Source organism: Aphelocoma coerulescens, chromosome 1, assembly GCF_041296385.1.
Source record: "Aphelocoma coerulescens isolate FSJ_1873_10779 chromosome 1, UR_Acoe_1.0, whole genome shotgun sequence".
NCBI classification, from domain to species: domain Eukaryota; kingdom Metazoa; phylum Chordata; class Aves; order Passeriformes; family Corvidae; genus Aphelocoma; species Aphelocoma coerulescens.
This window is the reverse complement of record NC_091013.1, coordinates 90790191-90805318: the sequence shown is the minus strand read 5'-3', so window position 1 is coordinate 90805318 and position 15128 is coordinate 90790191. Positions and strand designations below refer to the sequence as shown.

The 15128-nt window shown below is 48.9% G+C and overlaps 2 protein-coding genes and 1 long non-coding RNA gene across 4 annotated transcripts; 1 reads left to right on the top strand and 2 right to left on the bottom strand.

Annotated features, from left to right (window-relative positions):
- Nucleotides 1-1282: 1282 nt before the first annotated feature.
- On the bottom strand, nt 1283-8177 carry KCTD14 (potassium channel tetramerization domain containing 14). 2 transcript variants are annotated; one of them, XM_069031092.1, is made up of 3 exons: nt 7983-8177; nt 5708-6000; nt 1283-3047 (listed from the first exon to the last, which is right to left on the bottom strand). In XM_069031092.1, the coding sequence occupies exons 2-3, from the start codon at nt 5765-5767 to the stop codon at nt 2376-2378; spliced, it is 732 nt and encodes a 243-aa protein (XP_068887193.1). In that variant the 5' UTR covers nt 5768-6000; nt 7983-8177; the 3' UTR covers nt 1283-2375. The 2 variants fall into 2 exon arrangements, with proteins under 2 accessions (XP_068887193.1, XP_068887183.1); XM_069031082.1 differs by lacking the exon at nt 7983-8177 and having other exon boundaries at nt 5708-6275.
- Nucleotides 8178-10444: 2267 nt separating this feature from the next.
- Nucleotides 10445-12000, bottom strand: LOC138111173 (mid1-interacting protein 1A-like). The gene is made up of 2 exons (XM_069016485.1): nt 11512-12000; nt 10445-10768 (listed from the first exon to the last, which is right to left on the bottom strand). The coding sequence occupies exon 1, from the start codon at nt 11921-11923 to the stop codon at nt 11534-11536; it is 390 nt and encodes a 129-aa protein (XP_068872586.1). The 5' UTR covers nt 11924-12000; the 3' UTR covers nt 10445-10768; nt 11512-11533.
- A 173-nt stretch (nt 12001-12173) lies between these two features.
- On the top strand, nt 12174-14739 carry LOC138111170 (uncharacterized). Its single transcript, XR_011151262.1, has 3 exons — nt 12174-12310; nt 13109-13382; nt 13802-14739. It is a non-coding gene; the product is annotated as an uncharacterized lncRNA (long non-coding RNA).
- Nucleotides 14740-15128: the final 389 nt, after the last annotated feature.

The following is a 15128-nucleotide window of genomic DNA, read 5'->3' as shown; positions in this document are numbered from 1 at the left end:
CTGTGCTCCAGCCCTCCCCCAGCTCTCTTGCCCTTCTCCAGGCTCTCCATATCCTTCTTGGAGTGAGGGGCCCCAAACTGAGCACAGGATTGGAGTGCGTGCCAATTAAAGCTTCTCCTGGCAGCAGTCCTATAGACTTAGGAGGTTGGTTGGTGTAAGGCTTTAATTACTCTATACTGAGATTGTTTTCTCCTGATCCCTAATTTTCATCTCCCTTTTTGTGCCTTAAGCCAGCCTCCCCACCCTTAGTATGTACAAAGTTGTTCCGGTTTGCCCAAATTTAGAAATATATCCTCTGAGAGAAGGCACAACCACCCCTCCCCCACCAGGTTCAGGAAAATATAAATTTTCCTCGAAGGAAAGTGAAGGAGATAAAACTATTTATTTAACAAACACGGGAAAGGAAAATAATGCTAAATAATAAAATCTGTCACTGTGGAGGAAAAAACCTGGGAAAGTGTCAGAGTCCTCCCTTTGGTCTCCTCAGAGCTGGGGCTTGGCCCAGGGCCAGGCCCTCTGTGCCCGGTGGAAAGTCCTCCAGATGTGCTCTGAGGTTACAGCAATCAAGCAGTCCAGTAGAAAAGGGGAAAAATCCGAAGTTCCAGGGAAGGAAAAATTCAACTCTCAGTCTCTCTCTGGAGAAAAAGCAGCTGAACCACTGGCCAAAAAACTGTCCCAGGAGCAGCAAGCCGGGTGCTTCCTCCCTCCCCTGCCACAGTGGGGAAAACCAATTGCTATCTGTGTGTGACCTTGAACAAGCTGCAAACTGCTTTGAAAAAGTTTTGCTCCGTTTTTCCTTCCCCCTCTCAGGCTCAGTTTAGAGGCACAGAAAGGCACAGGAATTAATTTCTGGGCGTAGGCAGCGATATGGGATACACATCATAAGGTCACCCCAAGACAAAAGTGTAACAGGTCTCTTTAAAGCAGCCTTTTGTCTATTGGGAGGCCCCCTCAATCTCTCTTCTTCCAGGCTGAGCACCACCAACCACTTGGTTATGATCAAAAGAGCCTATTTCCTAAACCTTTTTGTCCTCTCAGACACTGACTGTGTCCATTCTCACCAAGCTTATGAATGTGGGAGATCTCAGAGTCCCTTCACACCTTCTGCACAACCGCCCTGCAGTCGATGGAGCGACTCATGACTCACTGGGGGGAGGTCCATGCTAGGATAACACGGCTTAATTAGGAATGATTGAAATCTGTTACCCTATAGACAAAACTTCAGGTCTTTAGAATCTGGGGATCTTGAGGGGAAAACGTCAGTAAATAAAGCACTTCTGCATCATTCAAAAAAAATCTGAAAGTTATTTATTTGAAATCCCAGGGACCATTCTGTGATTCTGTGGTTATTGTCCTTAACTGGAAGAAATCCATCTTCTGAGAAGGAAATATGATCTTTATCAAATCAGCCATTATTATTTTCAGAGTGATTAAACCCAATCTATCTCCAGTATAAAAATAAACTTTCAAATTCTAAGACTTTTTAAAACACCATGTAGAATGCAACTTGTGTTCTGTAAAAGAGAATTTGCAGGCTGTTGTTTCAGTACCACTTCCTTCCCACCAAATAATGGTGGGTTTTCCCAGTTCTTCCAGAAGCTTATATAGTTAGAAATAGCATCATTGTAATAATGAGTGTCATAAGAAAGAGATTAAGATTGTGTGGTCTGAAAGAGGAGTGCATGTCCTTAGATTATAAATGGTATTTTTGCCTTTTGCTGGTCCTGGACCATAGCTGAGGCTCTCTGTCTTTCCTCTAGAACAAATAATGAATATTAGTAATAAATACATTAACTAGAGAGTAGGCTGTCTACTGGAGGAACAAGAAAAGATCATAGGACACGGAATCCTTCCTTTTAGCTGAGATTCTAGTGTAGAAAGGAGGGAGAAGAATAGCTTTTGCCTTCTCATTAAGAAACCAAATGTAATTTGAGCATGTCACTTGAGTCATGTCAGAGTAATGTCACTGTTTCAGTCAGGATTTGCACAGTTGTGGTCTGTTCCCATTTCCACAGAGAGAGTAACTCTACAGGTCCATGAGACATATTTGGCATTGTTCATTTCCCTTAGGTTGAGTGAGGTTGGCTCAATTCACAGAGCCATCTCTCTGAACTGAATGAATAGTAAGCAACAGTGAAGAGTAAAATCCCTCCTTTTCCTGAAGCCTTTTAAACCCCCTAGAAAGTTATCCCCTAAAACCCAAGTAAAGTGGCTTTTAAGTGCTCTTTGATATGGCAAACAGCCAAAGGAGATCCTTTCGTTAGCCTGAGTGTTTCTTCCTGTCCCTCTGGTAGCCCATGGTTTAGTCTCCACAGCCCAGGTTCATTTGTTCCAATAATTGCTTTCTAACGTTCCCTATCCATGGTGGCACTTTGCTACCACCAGGTGAACAGGAACTTGTAGAAGAAGTCGTGCGACTTGAAGCGAAAACCTTTGTCAGCAACGTGGGGCTGAAAGGATATTTTATACCCTTTGGCTTCAACATCCATTTGAATGCAGTCCAGCAGATCAGAAATACTTGGCACAGCCTTCCAGGGGCCAAACTTCACCACAGGTTTTTTATCCATGTCCAAACTGTTCAAGGCATCCTGACACCTCGCTGCATCCTCCTCAGTTCTGACCACACACACGATGACGCTGGACTGTCGGGATGCAGCCGCCTCTGCCCTCGCGATGCGGATCATCAGCTCAATGTTCTCACTGTAGTTGGGCACACGAGCCAGAAACTGCCTCCTCGCCACGAGCTCCCCAAAGATCTGGGGGGAGTCCTCAAGCTGCTTGATCAAAGGCTCGATGTCGTAGAACAACGCCTCCTTGTAGACGTCCTGGATGCACTGGGTGGGCACTTGGTTACTGCGCAGGTACTCCAAGATGTATTTGAAGTAGGTGCCTGGCCTGTCGATGAAGAACCTCCCTTCGGAGTCAGTCCTGAGTTTGGGCTGGCCAGTGAACATCTCTGCCAGCTTGGAGCCAGGGTGCTTCTTCAAGGTGCTGAGCGTTGTCGTGTACATCTCCCCGCCCACATTTAACTCCACAATTGGTGACAACTGCAAGTATCACAAGGAGACAAAAAGCCACGTGTGTTACCAGTCTGAGGTCATCAACATGGAAGTAAAAGGAAAGGAAAAGATTGTGGTTGGAGGACAGAATGAAGGTGTGAAGAGCAGTATGAGCTCCCATTTCTTGGGCATCAGGTGGGAACCTCCACCTGATTTACTGCAAAAAGGAGATGCAGGATGCTTATACAGCCCTCGCAACCAGAGCAGCAGAGACGTGGACATTTCTAAATGGCCAAGTCCTCACTTCATCCTTGGGATGTAGGAAAGTGTCATTTTCCCAGTGGGAAGGAGGGAAAAGAAGTACCGTGCCCAGGGAAACTCTGAATGACTGCAGGATTCAACACTGATCTCCTAAGTCACTCATAAGTGCTGTCCCTGTGGGCCACTGTCCTTACAGCAAGAGCACTATGTGAGCTCTCACCCACCCCATGGACAAGGATAGAGCCCAAAGCTGTGCCACTTCATTCTTATCACCTGAACTGTTCTTTTCTCTTCAAAGGGGGAAATAAAGCTCTTTAAAACTTTACAAATAGGTGGAATTGGCTTCCACTCATCTGGGGCTTCAGCTACAAACACTGAAGTAAGACACAAAAATCCATCGTGTCACAGGTACAGGACAGAAGCTGCTCAGCAAAGCACTGAAAAATGTATGATGGCTTTAGCTAGGAAGTAAAGGAAACATTTCATGCAACTGACATGGATTTAAGAGGGAAGAATGGAAAGTTTGTGGGTTTGTTTGCATTTTTTTTTACCCTCTGTCTTAACAACATTGTCTGAATTGGAGGAGGCCTGAATACCTGGAAAGCTGGACTTGGTGTTCACTGTGACCTTCCTGTAAGTTCAGTTCTGAAAAATGTTACTAGCTTCCCTTTGTACTTGGTCATTTTATGTAGTACTCAGCAGGTGAAAAGAAGAGGGAAGAAAGAAGACAGTTGTTTTCCCTCCTGCCAGCACTACTGCAATGCAAGTTACAAGCCAGGCCAGGGCCACACCTGCCATTGGGCAGGCATGAGTCAATAAACAGCCCTGTTTTCCAGCTCACCTGCACTTCCTTGGATCCCATCACACAAGGATCTGCCTCAGTGCTGCTGGTCACATGCCTCAGGTGAAGTGTGTACCTAAGTGCTTAGCTGGATCACATGGGTACAGAGCCGCCCATGACGTGAGCTGATCTCGCAGCCACACCAAGAGAAGGGGGGGCCCCATGCCTTCTCCCCGTCCTGTTCTTGCACCTACCTACGTGCTCTGTTGCTCACCTCATGCCAGCTCTGCTGCTCTTTCATCTTAGCTGGATTGGCTGGCAGAGGATTTAACAAGCACAGAGCTGACAAAAGGATGGGACTAGGAATGGAAAGCCTGGTGCAGTGTGAGACCTTCCTTTTAAACAGGAGCAAACTATCAGATTTAGCAGAAATTTGCTCACAGCCTAAGCAAGCCAGGGAAACAACAACAGATTCAGGCCAAAGACCCTGCTGGAATGTTGCTTTGCACTAGTGTGGGTAGTTTCATCTCAAGAGCAATCATTTACACTTGGATCAAGGAGAGAAGTACTATTCTGTCTGAGACTATCTTGTGATTTCCACCCACTGAAAAACACAGCCCAAAGCTGTTTCTATAGTAAAGTCTCTCCTTAGGAGATTTGCCATTAGTCCAAGTGATACCAACAACTCTCCCCACCAGGGATCACTTGACAGGAGGGTCTCGGGTTTTTGAGCCTTTGCTCCTTTTTCAGATGGCAGCTCAGATGTTTCATGCTGTTTGTCACTAATACAAATGGATAACATGTTGTTCTTTAATGCAGTAGCCCAACTAACTTCATGTCCTTAAATCTTGATTAATGGTTTTAGCCTGGCACCAAAGTGGTTCCCAGTGGACTGGAAGTACTGGAACCATCTGATTCCCAGTTCTGTAATTAGCCAGCAAGGTGACACTCAGGAAAGTCATTCCATCTATTTGTGCCCCAGATTATTAATCTGTAAAACAGTTACTTCCATGGGGAAGCATTTTGCAACCTACATGTGAAAAGTGCAACACAGGAAGGTTGGGTTTTTTTAATACAGAGAGGTCTGGAGAAGAGATTGTTCAGCTTCAGCCAGGAAGACAAACTGGTTAGCAATAGACTGAGGGCAGAGGAGAGTAAAAGGAAATAATCTCATCATTGATTTCTGCCTAGTAACATGCTGCTTGTCTGAGCCTGACATTAATTTTCCCTATAGCTAGAAAAACTACTGCTTCCAGCTGATGATCCTGCATGTCAACAACACGGGGCAGCTTTTGCATCATTAGAGATTCACAAGAACTGCTGAACCCCCCCCAAACCTACAACAGGCTTTTGTTTAGGGATATGATCAATTAAAGTTCATATTAATTGAATTCCATCTCTTGCCAAAGGAGAAGAACCATTCTGGTTATTTGCTGTTGTCAGATCTTGGATGCCTGGGAGAGAGCTGGCCCTTCTGTGACACAGCAGGTGCAAACAGGCCAGAGTCAGACACAGCTTTTTAACTAGAATCTTCTTCTAAGGGATATATTTGGCAAGCCCTGGTGTCTTCAGATTAACATATGGGGGAAAAACCCACTCAAATGTAGCCCAGAAGGGGTGCTTTGATCCCACATGAGGGAATTGTGCTCTTGAGCGCAGAACTTACCGTGTGCAGGCTGCCGGTGAGCTGCTTCCCGAGGGGCTTGTGCTCTGATGGAATACTCATCTTGCCCAGGAGCTGAGGGCTCAGCTGCTTGGGAAAAGCTGCTGCTCAGTGCTGGTGTCCTACCACACACGCAGGATGGCTCCCAACTGTGCTCCAATCTTCTTTCACTTGCTCTTTCTTTGTTGGGTCACCACTCCCTTGCTCCCAGCCCAGCTGTAGCCACGGAGGCTCCGGTTTGTCCCAGGCACAGTCTCGGTTCCAGCTGCAGGTGTAGGGAGAGGGGAGGGGACAGCCTGAAAGCACAAGTATTTGCTCATTAGTTTTCTGGCAGCCAGCAGGGCTCAGGGTGGACTCGGGCTGGCTGCCAGCACACACCTCGGGCACTGCTATCTGAGTAGTGACTCAGGGCCAAAGAACCCCTTCCAAGGGAGGCCCAGTGCCCAGGGCACCTCCGAGGAGCCCCATGAGGTGTGCCTGCGTGTCCACCTCTGCCTTGACAACTGGTTGTATCAAAACCAGTAAACATTTTCACAGCTTTTTGGCCTCCATGCTCTGCTGCTTTAAAGCACAGTTTATCCCAAACAATTTCACTGATCCGATTTGTCACTACCATTGGTGACAGATCAGGCTGTCTGCAACCTGTCTGAGGTGGTGGCATTTTCTTCCTCACCCATACAATCTCTGGACACTGAGTAATTTGTGCAAGGTGAATAAAATCAAACCTGAATCTCTGCTTGAGCATAAACCATTCTTTTCAATTGGCCGTAAATACTTGATTATTATCTTTGCATGACATTGTTTTCTAATACCCTGTATCCACCAAATACAGAATGTGGACAGCACCACAGGTTTAGTGGTTGTAAGACTATCACAAAAGCAAAACACTCACAGGGATGTAGTGAAGGTGAACTTGAAAGTACTTAAAGGGGGGGCTTATAAAAAAAGGAGAGCGAATTTTTGCCTGAGTGCATAGTGACAGCACAAGGGGGAACAACTTGAAGGTAAAAGAGGAGCCATTTAGATGAGATAGAAGGGAGAAACTCTTTACTGTGAGAGTGATGAGACAGTGGCACAAGTTGAGAAGCTGTGGATACCCTATTCCTGGAAATGTTCAAGGTTGGGTTGGATGGGGCTTTGAGCAACCTGGTCTGGTGGAAGGTGTCCCTACTCATGATGGAGGGGGGATTGGAACTAGATCATCTTTGAGGTTTCTTCCCAATCCAAACCATGCTGTGATTCTATGATGATTCTGTATTTTCATTTATTAAATGCAGAGTATCACATCAGAGCTAGCCTAAATAACCTCTCCAGAACCAGACCACACCCCTGCAGGGTCTCCTTTACTTCATTCTAGGTGATTCTAAGTGCGCTGTTGCTTTCAAATTTGTCTTCAGGCCACTCATCACTTCTGTGTCTTTGTTTCATTATGGTGGCAAAATTGCCATGGGCATGATTGTCCAGAGATGTAACTTAACATTTGGAATGAGAGACAATATCTTTTATTAGATCATCTGATACAGATGGATAAAACTATCCATGCTTTAGGGCACATGAGGCATTCCCATGTCTGTCAGATTCTGCTTCAACTTGCTTGTTTTGGATTTTTTTTCCCATTTTTTCCAGTTTCTGTTGGCGTAATGAAAGGTGTTACCTTCTCTACCAACCTTGCTACACTCTCTTTTGTTCCAAGCTGCTTCCCTGTACCAGCAGCCAAAGGAAAAATCTCAGACAAATACAATGCTTCCTAAAAATTTTCCTGGAGGAGAGATATTAATGATGAAAATTGACAGCATGGTGTGTAAGGAAATGCTTTGCACAAAATCTGCATTGTGCTCATGGACAGCAGCTTTGTCGCTTTTGAATACTCTGGGTTTTTGCTGGATCTGTATCCTCACAGAAGGCAGCACTGATCTGAGCAGGAGCTTGAGGCACTGAGGGAAAAACAATTACGATTGAGCCTCATTCACTTCCCTTGAGAATAAAGCCTGGCCTCAGGAAAGGCTCCGTCAAAGCTGGGCTCAGAGTCTTTTGAATGCTTTGTGCATTTGGGTAAACCTGTCATTGAACCCACCTTGCATTTTGCTTCTGGTTCTCTGAAGCGTCCTGAGGGATCCTCAGTGATAACCTCTGAGTTATCTCTGCTGCTTTGAATACAAATGCATGAATTTTCCCTATACCAGGCCAGCAGAATTGGTAGTGCTGGATGCACCAGTGGGGTCTGCTTGGGACACCAAGTTTTGTGACTTACAGTAAATTTTAAAAGATTAATGCATACTGGAAAACAGGGAGGCCTGGAAGGTCTTCATGTTCTGGACTTCTAAGTGCTGCAAATCCCATTCTTTGGGCTGGCTTATGGAGGTGTTTCAGAAAATATCCTGGATATAGCTGACAGAGTTCACATCCACCATGTCTTCGATGCTGGAGGTGCTTCTCTTTCCTTCTGCAGCTGCAGAACTGGATAGACGGGTAGGCCATCACCTCTCTGCTCACACAAGCTTTTCACCAGGGCAGGGTGAAGGGCAGTAGATGAGTTTACCTTGTTCATCTGAGAGATTTCCCCAAATCATAATCAAGGGTGACTAATGGCATTTGAGGCCAAACCTTCAATGCCACAACAGAAATCCTTACCACTTTAGCAAAAGGAATAGTTGCCAGCTCGTGTCCACAACTCTCTTCTACTGCTGCACCAACCATGGCTGGTCCTTCAGTGTGATAAACACACTGGTCTGGCTCCTCTGCCCACAGTTTTTATTTGATGTAAAAAGGATATTTCCAAGACCATAAGCTCTTTCAGGCAGAGACCATCCTTTCCCTGTTTTTGCATGAAAGAATTAGCCTGTGCCTGGTGAGCAACCCCAATATGAATCATAATAATAATATTAGTGCTTAGAAATTTGGGGTTACCAAAGAAGAATAATTTGACAGTGGCTTTGTGGGGAATAAATATGTCGTTTTTTGAAAATTGTATAAATATGTATTTAACAGTGAGCTGGAATGTCTCTGTGCTGGTACACACATTTACTCAGAGGGTGATGAGGCACCAGCACAGGTTGCCCAGAAAAGTTATGGCTGCCCCACCCCTGGAATTGTTCAAGGTCAGGTTGGATGGGGACCTGATGAAACTGATCCAGTGGGTGGCATCCCTGCCCATGGCACAGGGGTTTGGAACTAGAAGATCTTTAAAGTCCCTTCCAACCTAAACCACTCTATGATTCTGTGACTATGCATCAGTTTGGAAAATAGTACTATCCATAAAAGTATTTATAAATTATTTATTTCCTTAATATATTGAATTGGCAGCCTCTTTTTAAGAGACTCAGCTGTTCAAGAACCACTCCTAAATCAAATACCATGTGCTGTGCAAACATTGTCAGCATTCCTAACTGGTGCCTTCCAGCCATTTTTCAGCTCCACCCACCTTCTCGGGATGCATGGCTGAAGGATTGTGTCTGAGATCTGAGCTGGCCTCAGTACATTCCACAGTTAAACAGCAAAACAATTTTTTCGCTTTTATTTTCTGTGCAATTAGAGTTTCACTAAAATAAAAGCAAGGCAGGAAATTCCTGCTCTTTTCTTCCTTTTACAGTGCTGTGGATCTTCAATTGCTGCTGAGCAATCAGGACCCCACCAAAGGGGTTAACATGAACACATGAGCAAGGCATGGAGCTGCCTCCAGGTGAATGGAAGAAACAGGGATACCATCTGCAGAACATCTGTTCATTTTAGATGGAGACTTTTAGGGCTGATGAGTCTCTGACTTCAGTCTGAAGGATATTATTTCACTTTTGTGATACAGCAGATTCAAAGAGCACATGTAGCAACACAAACAACACAACCAGACCTGCAACACAGGGCATGGTGACAATCCTCCTCTCACCACAGATGCTCAGAGATCTCCAGTTTTATAATCAGAAGTGGAAAGCTGATGGAGAACCAGTGTTTGTTCAGCCAAAGGAGCACTATTTCAACAGCTGAGGTTTTTTTAAAATGTTCTGAACAGGCAATGGGACACCTCCCTCTAGTGCCCAGCTCAGTAGGACTTCCCAAGGGTGGTGTGTCTGGGAGGGAAGGAGTCACTTGGAGGTGGGACCCAGCCTGTCCTGTCCTGAAGGCTCCAAGCTGCCTGTGAAGAGTTTGCAGCTCCTGCCTATTCATCCAGTGAGGACTTTGCCCCTGGTCTCCCCACAGCTCACAGGGATCAGAGGTGAGCAAAGTCCTGCCTTCCTACCCCAGCTGAGCATCCCCACCTCCTCCTCTGCTCCCAGCTCTGGAGTGTGTCATGGCTAAGCAGGGAGGAGGCAGAATTGCCACCTTGGTTTTGCTGGGGCTTATGAGGATTCCAACAGGTTGTCCACAGGACAGGACATGGTGCTGGATATGAAGGGCTGGATGAGTGTAGGACAAGGGATAGGATGTGCAGGTACTGATAGGGTTGGGGCACTGAGAAGCTGAGAATCCAGGAGAGAAGGAGATGTTGTGGGAGGGAAGGAAGAACGCTGGGGAGCAGGCTGGGATCCAGGCCCAAGCACAGGATGGTGGCAGGATTACACCAAGGTTTTGCAAGGTGGGAGAGACAGAGAGCTGGGGGAACATTCATCTCAAAGCCCTGCCAAAGAAACCCAGCTCGTCTCCCTGCACTGAAGCCTGGCCTTGGTGGCCGAGGTCCTTCACCCTCATGTGCTGGGGAAGGGTAGTTCTACAGAAGTGACAGCTGGTAGGAAACACAGGACACCTCTGCACAAGGCTTTGCATTTCATTTACATTACAAAGAGAACGGTATGGAGGGGTTTAGGCACACACAAAAAAGCATCGCTTCAAAGTTACAGACGCCTTCTGCAAAGCAACTACACAAACCACTCATTTCTGTCCTGCCGAAATCCCCCTGGGACAGGGGTGAAACGAAGCAGGAAGCTTGGCGGCAGGATCGGCCGCGGGACGAGTGAGATGGTGCAGGCAGCACCCGGCAGGCAGACGGCCACGCTCTGCACTGCTCATGAAGGACGCTCCTCTGTGGGACCTGGCGCAGGAGAAGAAGTGCCGCTGGGCTTGGACAGCAGAACCCTGTGGGGATAATGGAGAGGGTTTGGTCAGGATGTCCTCATTCCTGTCTGGGTGTCTTCTTAAATAAGTGTAAAGTCCTGTTAATGCCCTCTGTTGTTGCTGTCATTTTTCTACGCTCTCCATTTCACTACAAGGACCTTGGCCATGAGCCCCATCTCTGATGGATCATGAGGATGTCTTCCCAGGGGGCCTCAGGGATTAAAGTCCCACCCGCATAGAGAATGGGTTTGCTTTTCAGGCTGTGGGATTGAAGTGTCTGAGCTCTTTGCAGGTGGTGTGTCAGTTAGATATTTGGAGACCTGAAAGTGCCAAACTCCTCTCTAAAAATGACTGTTGCATTTTCCATCAGAGAAAAAAGAGAAATAGCCGGAGCACCAGTGTCTGGCAGCTCCTGGAGTCCAAAGTTCAGGGTCCTTCAACCACTTATCCCTTTTGTCCCTGGGATCTTTTGTGTCTGGCCAGCAGCAGCAAGACATTTCCTATGCTGCAAACTGGGGAGTCTTGGGGCAGTGTGGAGCTCACAGAGTTGCCTTTGTTACTGACACAGCTTGCACCAGTGGCAACTGAGAAAAACAAATCCAGGAGGATGCTTCTGTTGAGCAGTGAAATGCAAACTCAGAACTCCTGGGATTTGGGGGTGTAATGCAAACATTATAACACCACACAGCTGATAGGGCATGAGGACAAAGTATGTCATGCCTCAGCCAGCTTTTCCTTGGCACTGCATGTCCCCAAGCTCTTACCTCAGAGATGGGAAGTGCAGGCTCAAGAGCTGGACTGATCTTCACTGAGGTTGATCTGCTCCAGGATCTGGCTGTACCTCCGGGTCAGGGCGTTGGTGTTTTTGGTGAGGTCTGTCAGAACTTGCTGCAATCCATTGACATGATGGGAGAGGCGCTCTTCCAGATTGCTGTCTGCACCCTCATCTAAGGCTGTGTTGGTGTCGGCACCGGTTGGGCTCTGGTCACTGACAGAGGCCAGGCCTTTCTCCACCATGGGCTTGATGGCCTTGAGGAGCTGGTAGCGCTCGTAGAGGTCCCTGTGGCTCTCGGCGTCTGGGGCTGCCCCCTCCTGCTGCGGGAAGACCCCTCGGAGCAGGCTGGGGAACATCACCTCCTGCTCCATCTTCTGGGTGGCTGAGAAGTACTGCTCCATGGCCCCTCTCCTACAGCTCTGGCAGTGCTGCTCTGGGCTCTTCTCGGAGTGCCACCTGCTCCCTGTCCCTGCTGGGGCCTTTTTATGCAGTGCTGGGACCTGTCCCTCCTCTGCTGTGCCCTGCTCTCCTCCCCTGCCAGCCCTGCTTGGCCTGGATGGCCTTGGGGTCGGGCTTGGCTCCAGCCCAGCTGGGGCTTGGCTACACCATGTCCCTGGCTCTGTGCAGTCTCTTCTGAGCCTTCCTGTGGCCTTCGCCCGAGCTGGCCAAAGGTCCCACCGCCTCCCCGTGCTCTGAGTGGGCTGGCGAGGAGGTGCCTGGGGTCTGTCAGGTACTTTTCCATCCTGCCTTGTCACCACCATCCCTACCACTCCTGGAGGCCCACGATGGTGAGTCCAGCCCTTTCCCCCAGGGCAGACAGGTTGCAGGCAGCACCACGGGAAAGCTGCTTTGATCTGGGCAGTTTTGAGGAGCGGGGATGGAGAACAAGTGATGGGTTTATCCAGAGAGGGGAATCTCCCATGTGCTCTGCCTGAAAACCCACCTTCTTCTGTGCTGGGGGTGTCACCCAGCCCAACCATGGCAACTGGCCTAGAGAGCCCTGCTAAAATAAGGTGACAATGAACAGGTGATACTTGTCTGAAGGGTGCTTGCCTCAAACTGCTTATTAAAGGAGTAATATGACCCACAGTAGGATTTAAAAGTGACTAGGGAGTTAGAGAAGGTACTTTTAAAATTCAGAAGTTCTCCTCAGCCTGAGGAGAAACATGAAAATTCCAAGTCTGAAGGAGGGTCTTTGGAGGGGCAGTGACAGGAGTCAGAGACTGTGGGACCCAGCCCAAAGCAGCCCTCCCAGTATTCCAGCCTTCATCCAGGCTTGGGAGGGCATCCTCCTGGTCAGGTGCTGTGAGCAGCCTGCAGCCAGCTCCTGGGCTGACAGCACAGGGGGCACGAGGCAGGGACAGAGCCAGAGTCAGTGCTGGAGAGGCTGGAAGGCCCCTCTGGAGATTATCTGCTTCAACAACTGCTCAAGCAAGGTCAACAATGGAACCATGGATATTGGATATCTCTGAGGATGGAGACTCCACCACCTTTCTGGATAGCCTGTGACAATGTTTGACCACCTTCAGTTTTAGGAAAAAATAAAGGTTTTCTCATGTTTAGATGGGATTTTTTTTGTGTTTCAGTTTGTGCCCATCACTCGCTTCCTGTCCTGTCACTGAATACCAGTGGGAAGATTCTGAATTCAGCTCTTGACCTCCCTCACATCTTTACAAACACTGATCAGATCCTTCTCAGCCTTCTCTTCCCCAGTCTGAACACCACCAGCTCTCCCAGCCTTTCCTCCTATGGGAGATACTCCTGCTCCTCTGTCACCTTTATGGCCCTTCACTGGACTCTCTCCAGTATGTCCATGTCTCTCTTGTACCAGAAAGCCCAGAACTGGACACAGAACTCCAGGTGAGGCCTCACCAGGGCTGAGCAGAAGGGAAGAATCCCCTCCCTCCACTGCCTTTACCCTGAGGACACCTTTCTGGCTCACAGCCAAGTTGTCTGACCACAGAGCCAGACCAGGGGTGAGCAGGTGTGAATGTGTGGGGTGCTTTCCCCCAGCATCTGCCCAGGAAGGCAGTAGCAGCAGTGGGGGCAGAGATAAGGCCAGAGCACCCCACAAATTGAAAGGCATACAGGCAGGGATCCTGCCCGTTGGGAGGGGAGGGGTACTGGCAGCCCCCCATTGTTGGGGGTGGGGAGGTTGTGTGATTACGGCATCTTGGGACTGGTTAGAGAAGGGAATTTGGGGTTTCATACTCATCCAACATTTTGGGTGAAAACTGTGCTTTATCTCTTGTCTGCCTAACACTGAGCCCCTGTGCCAGGTCACTCCTCTCTGATGGATATGAAGTCCCTAAGCAGATTTAAAAGAAGTGCTGCCACCCTGATTTGCTTCAACAGTGTGAAAGGAGATGCCCGTTCCCCATGGTGGCAGGCAACAGCGCGGGTGCCCTGGGAGCCCGTCCAGGGCAGTGCAGAGCTAGCACCCCCTGCCACACCGGAGACGCCTGATCTGATCTGCTCTGTCTGCCAGCATCCCACTGGGACCAGCGCTGAGTTATCCCAGGACAAAGAAATCTTCTGTGACCATCTTAACCTCTTAGCAGCTTTGGCCAGCCGCGGTGGCCAGCAGCAGGGCACCGCCAGGCCTTGACACAGCCCTGGGGCAGCGTGATGCAATGCCCTGCAATGGGAGCAGGCAGAAGGTTCCTGTGACACACCGGGCTCGGAGCCAGCTGGAGGGACAGCGGCTCTCAGAGAGACCCACGGCTCCTGGGGGGATGCAAGCGGCCCACAACACGTCAGCAAGCCCTTCCAGCTGTCCCAGGTCACAGACCTTTGGGGGCATCCTGCATCTCCCACTGGCCACGTTCAACAGCCGTGGTCAGCGCTCATCCCGTGTCCTGCTGTGACGCTTCCCTGGGGCACCACGAGCCTCTCCAGCCGCTGAGCACGCTGCCCAAGCCCAAAGCCATCGCTGCAGGTGACTGCAGGCCCTCCCCGCTGTGACACTGGTGGGGCTCAACCCCTGCCAGCCCCCAAGGCCCACACAGCCACTCGCTCACTGCCCCACCAGCGGGATCCGAGACAGAATCAAGGGTAAGAACGAGAAAACACGTGGGCTGAAATAAAACCAATTTAATAGGGAAAGCAAAAGCCGTGTATGCCAACAGAGCAAAACAAGGGATTCATTCACCACTTCCCATGGGCAGGTGGGTGTTCAGCAGTCCCCAGGATTGCAGGGCTCCATCACAGGTAACGGTGACCTGGGGAGACAAAGGCCACCACTCCAAGTGTGGCTCGCTTCTTCCTTCTTCCCCCCACCTTATATACTGAGCATGATGTCATACGGTCTGGAATATCCCCTGGGTCAGTTGGGATCAATTATCCCACCCGTGACTCCTCCCAGGTTCCCATGCACCCCAGTCCCCTCACCAGCATGGCAGTGCAGAAAGCAGCAATGGCCTTGGCTCTGTGCAAGCCCTGCTCAGCAATAACCAAAACATCTCTGCATTATCAGCCCTGTGTTCAGCACAAATCCAACACACAGCCCCATGCCAGCCACGGGGAAGAAAATCATCGCTACCCCAGTCAAAACCAGCACGGCCAGCCGTGTTCTCCAGGGGACACAGGTCCCATCCTTGAGCTCCA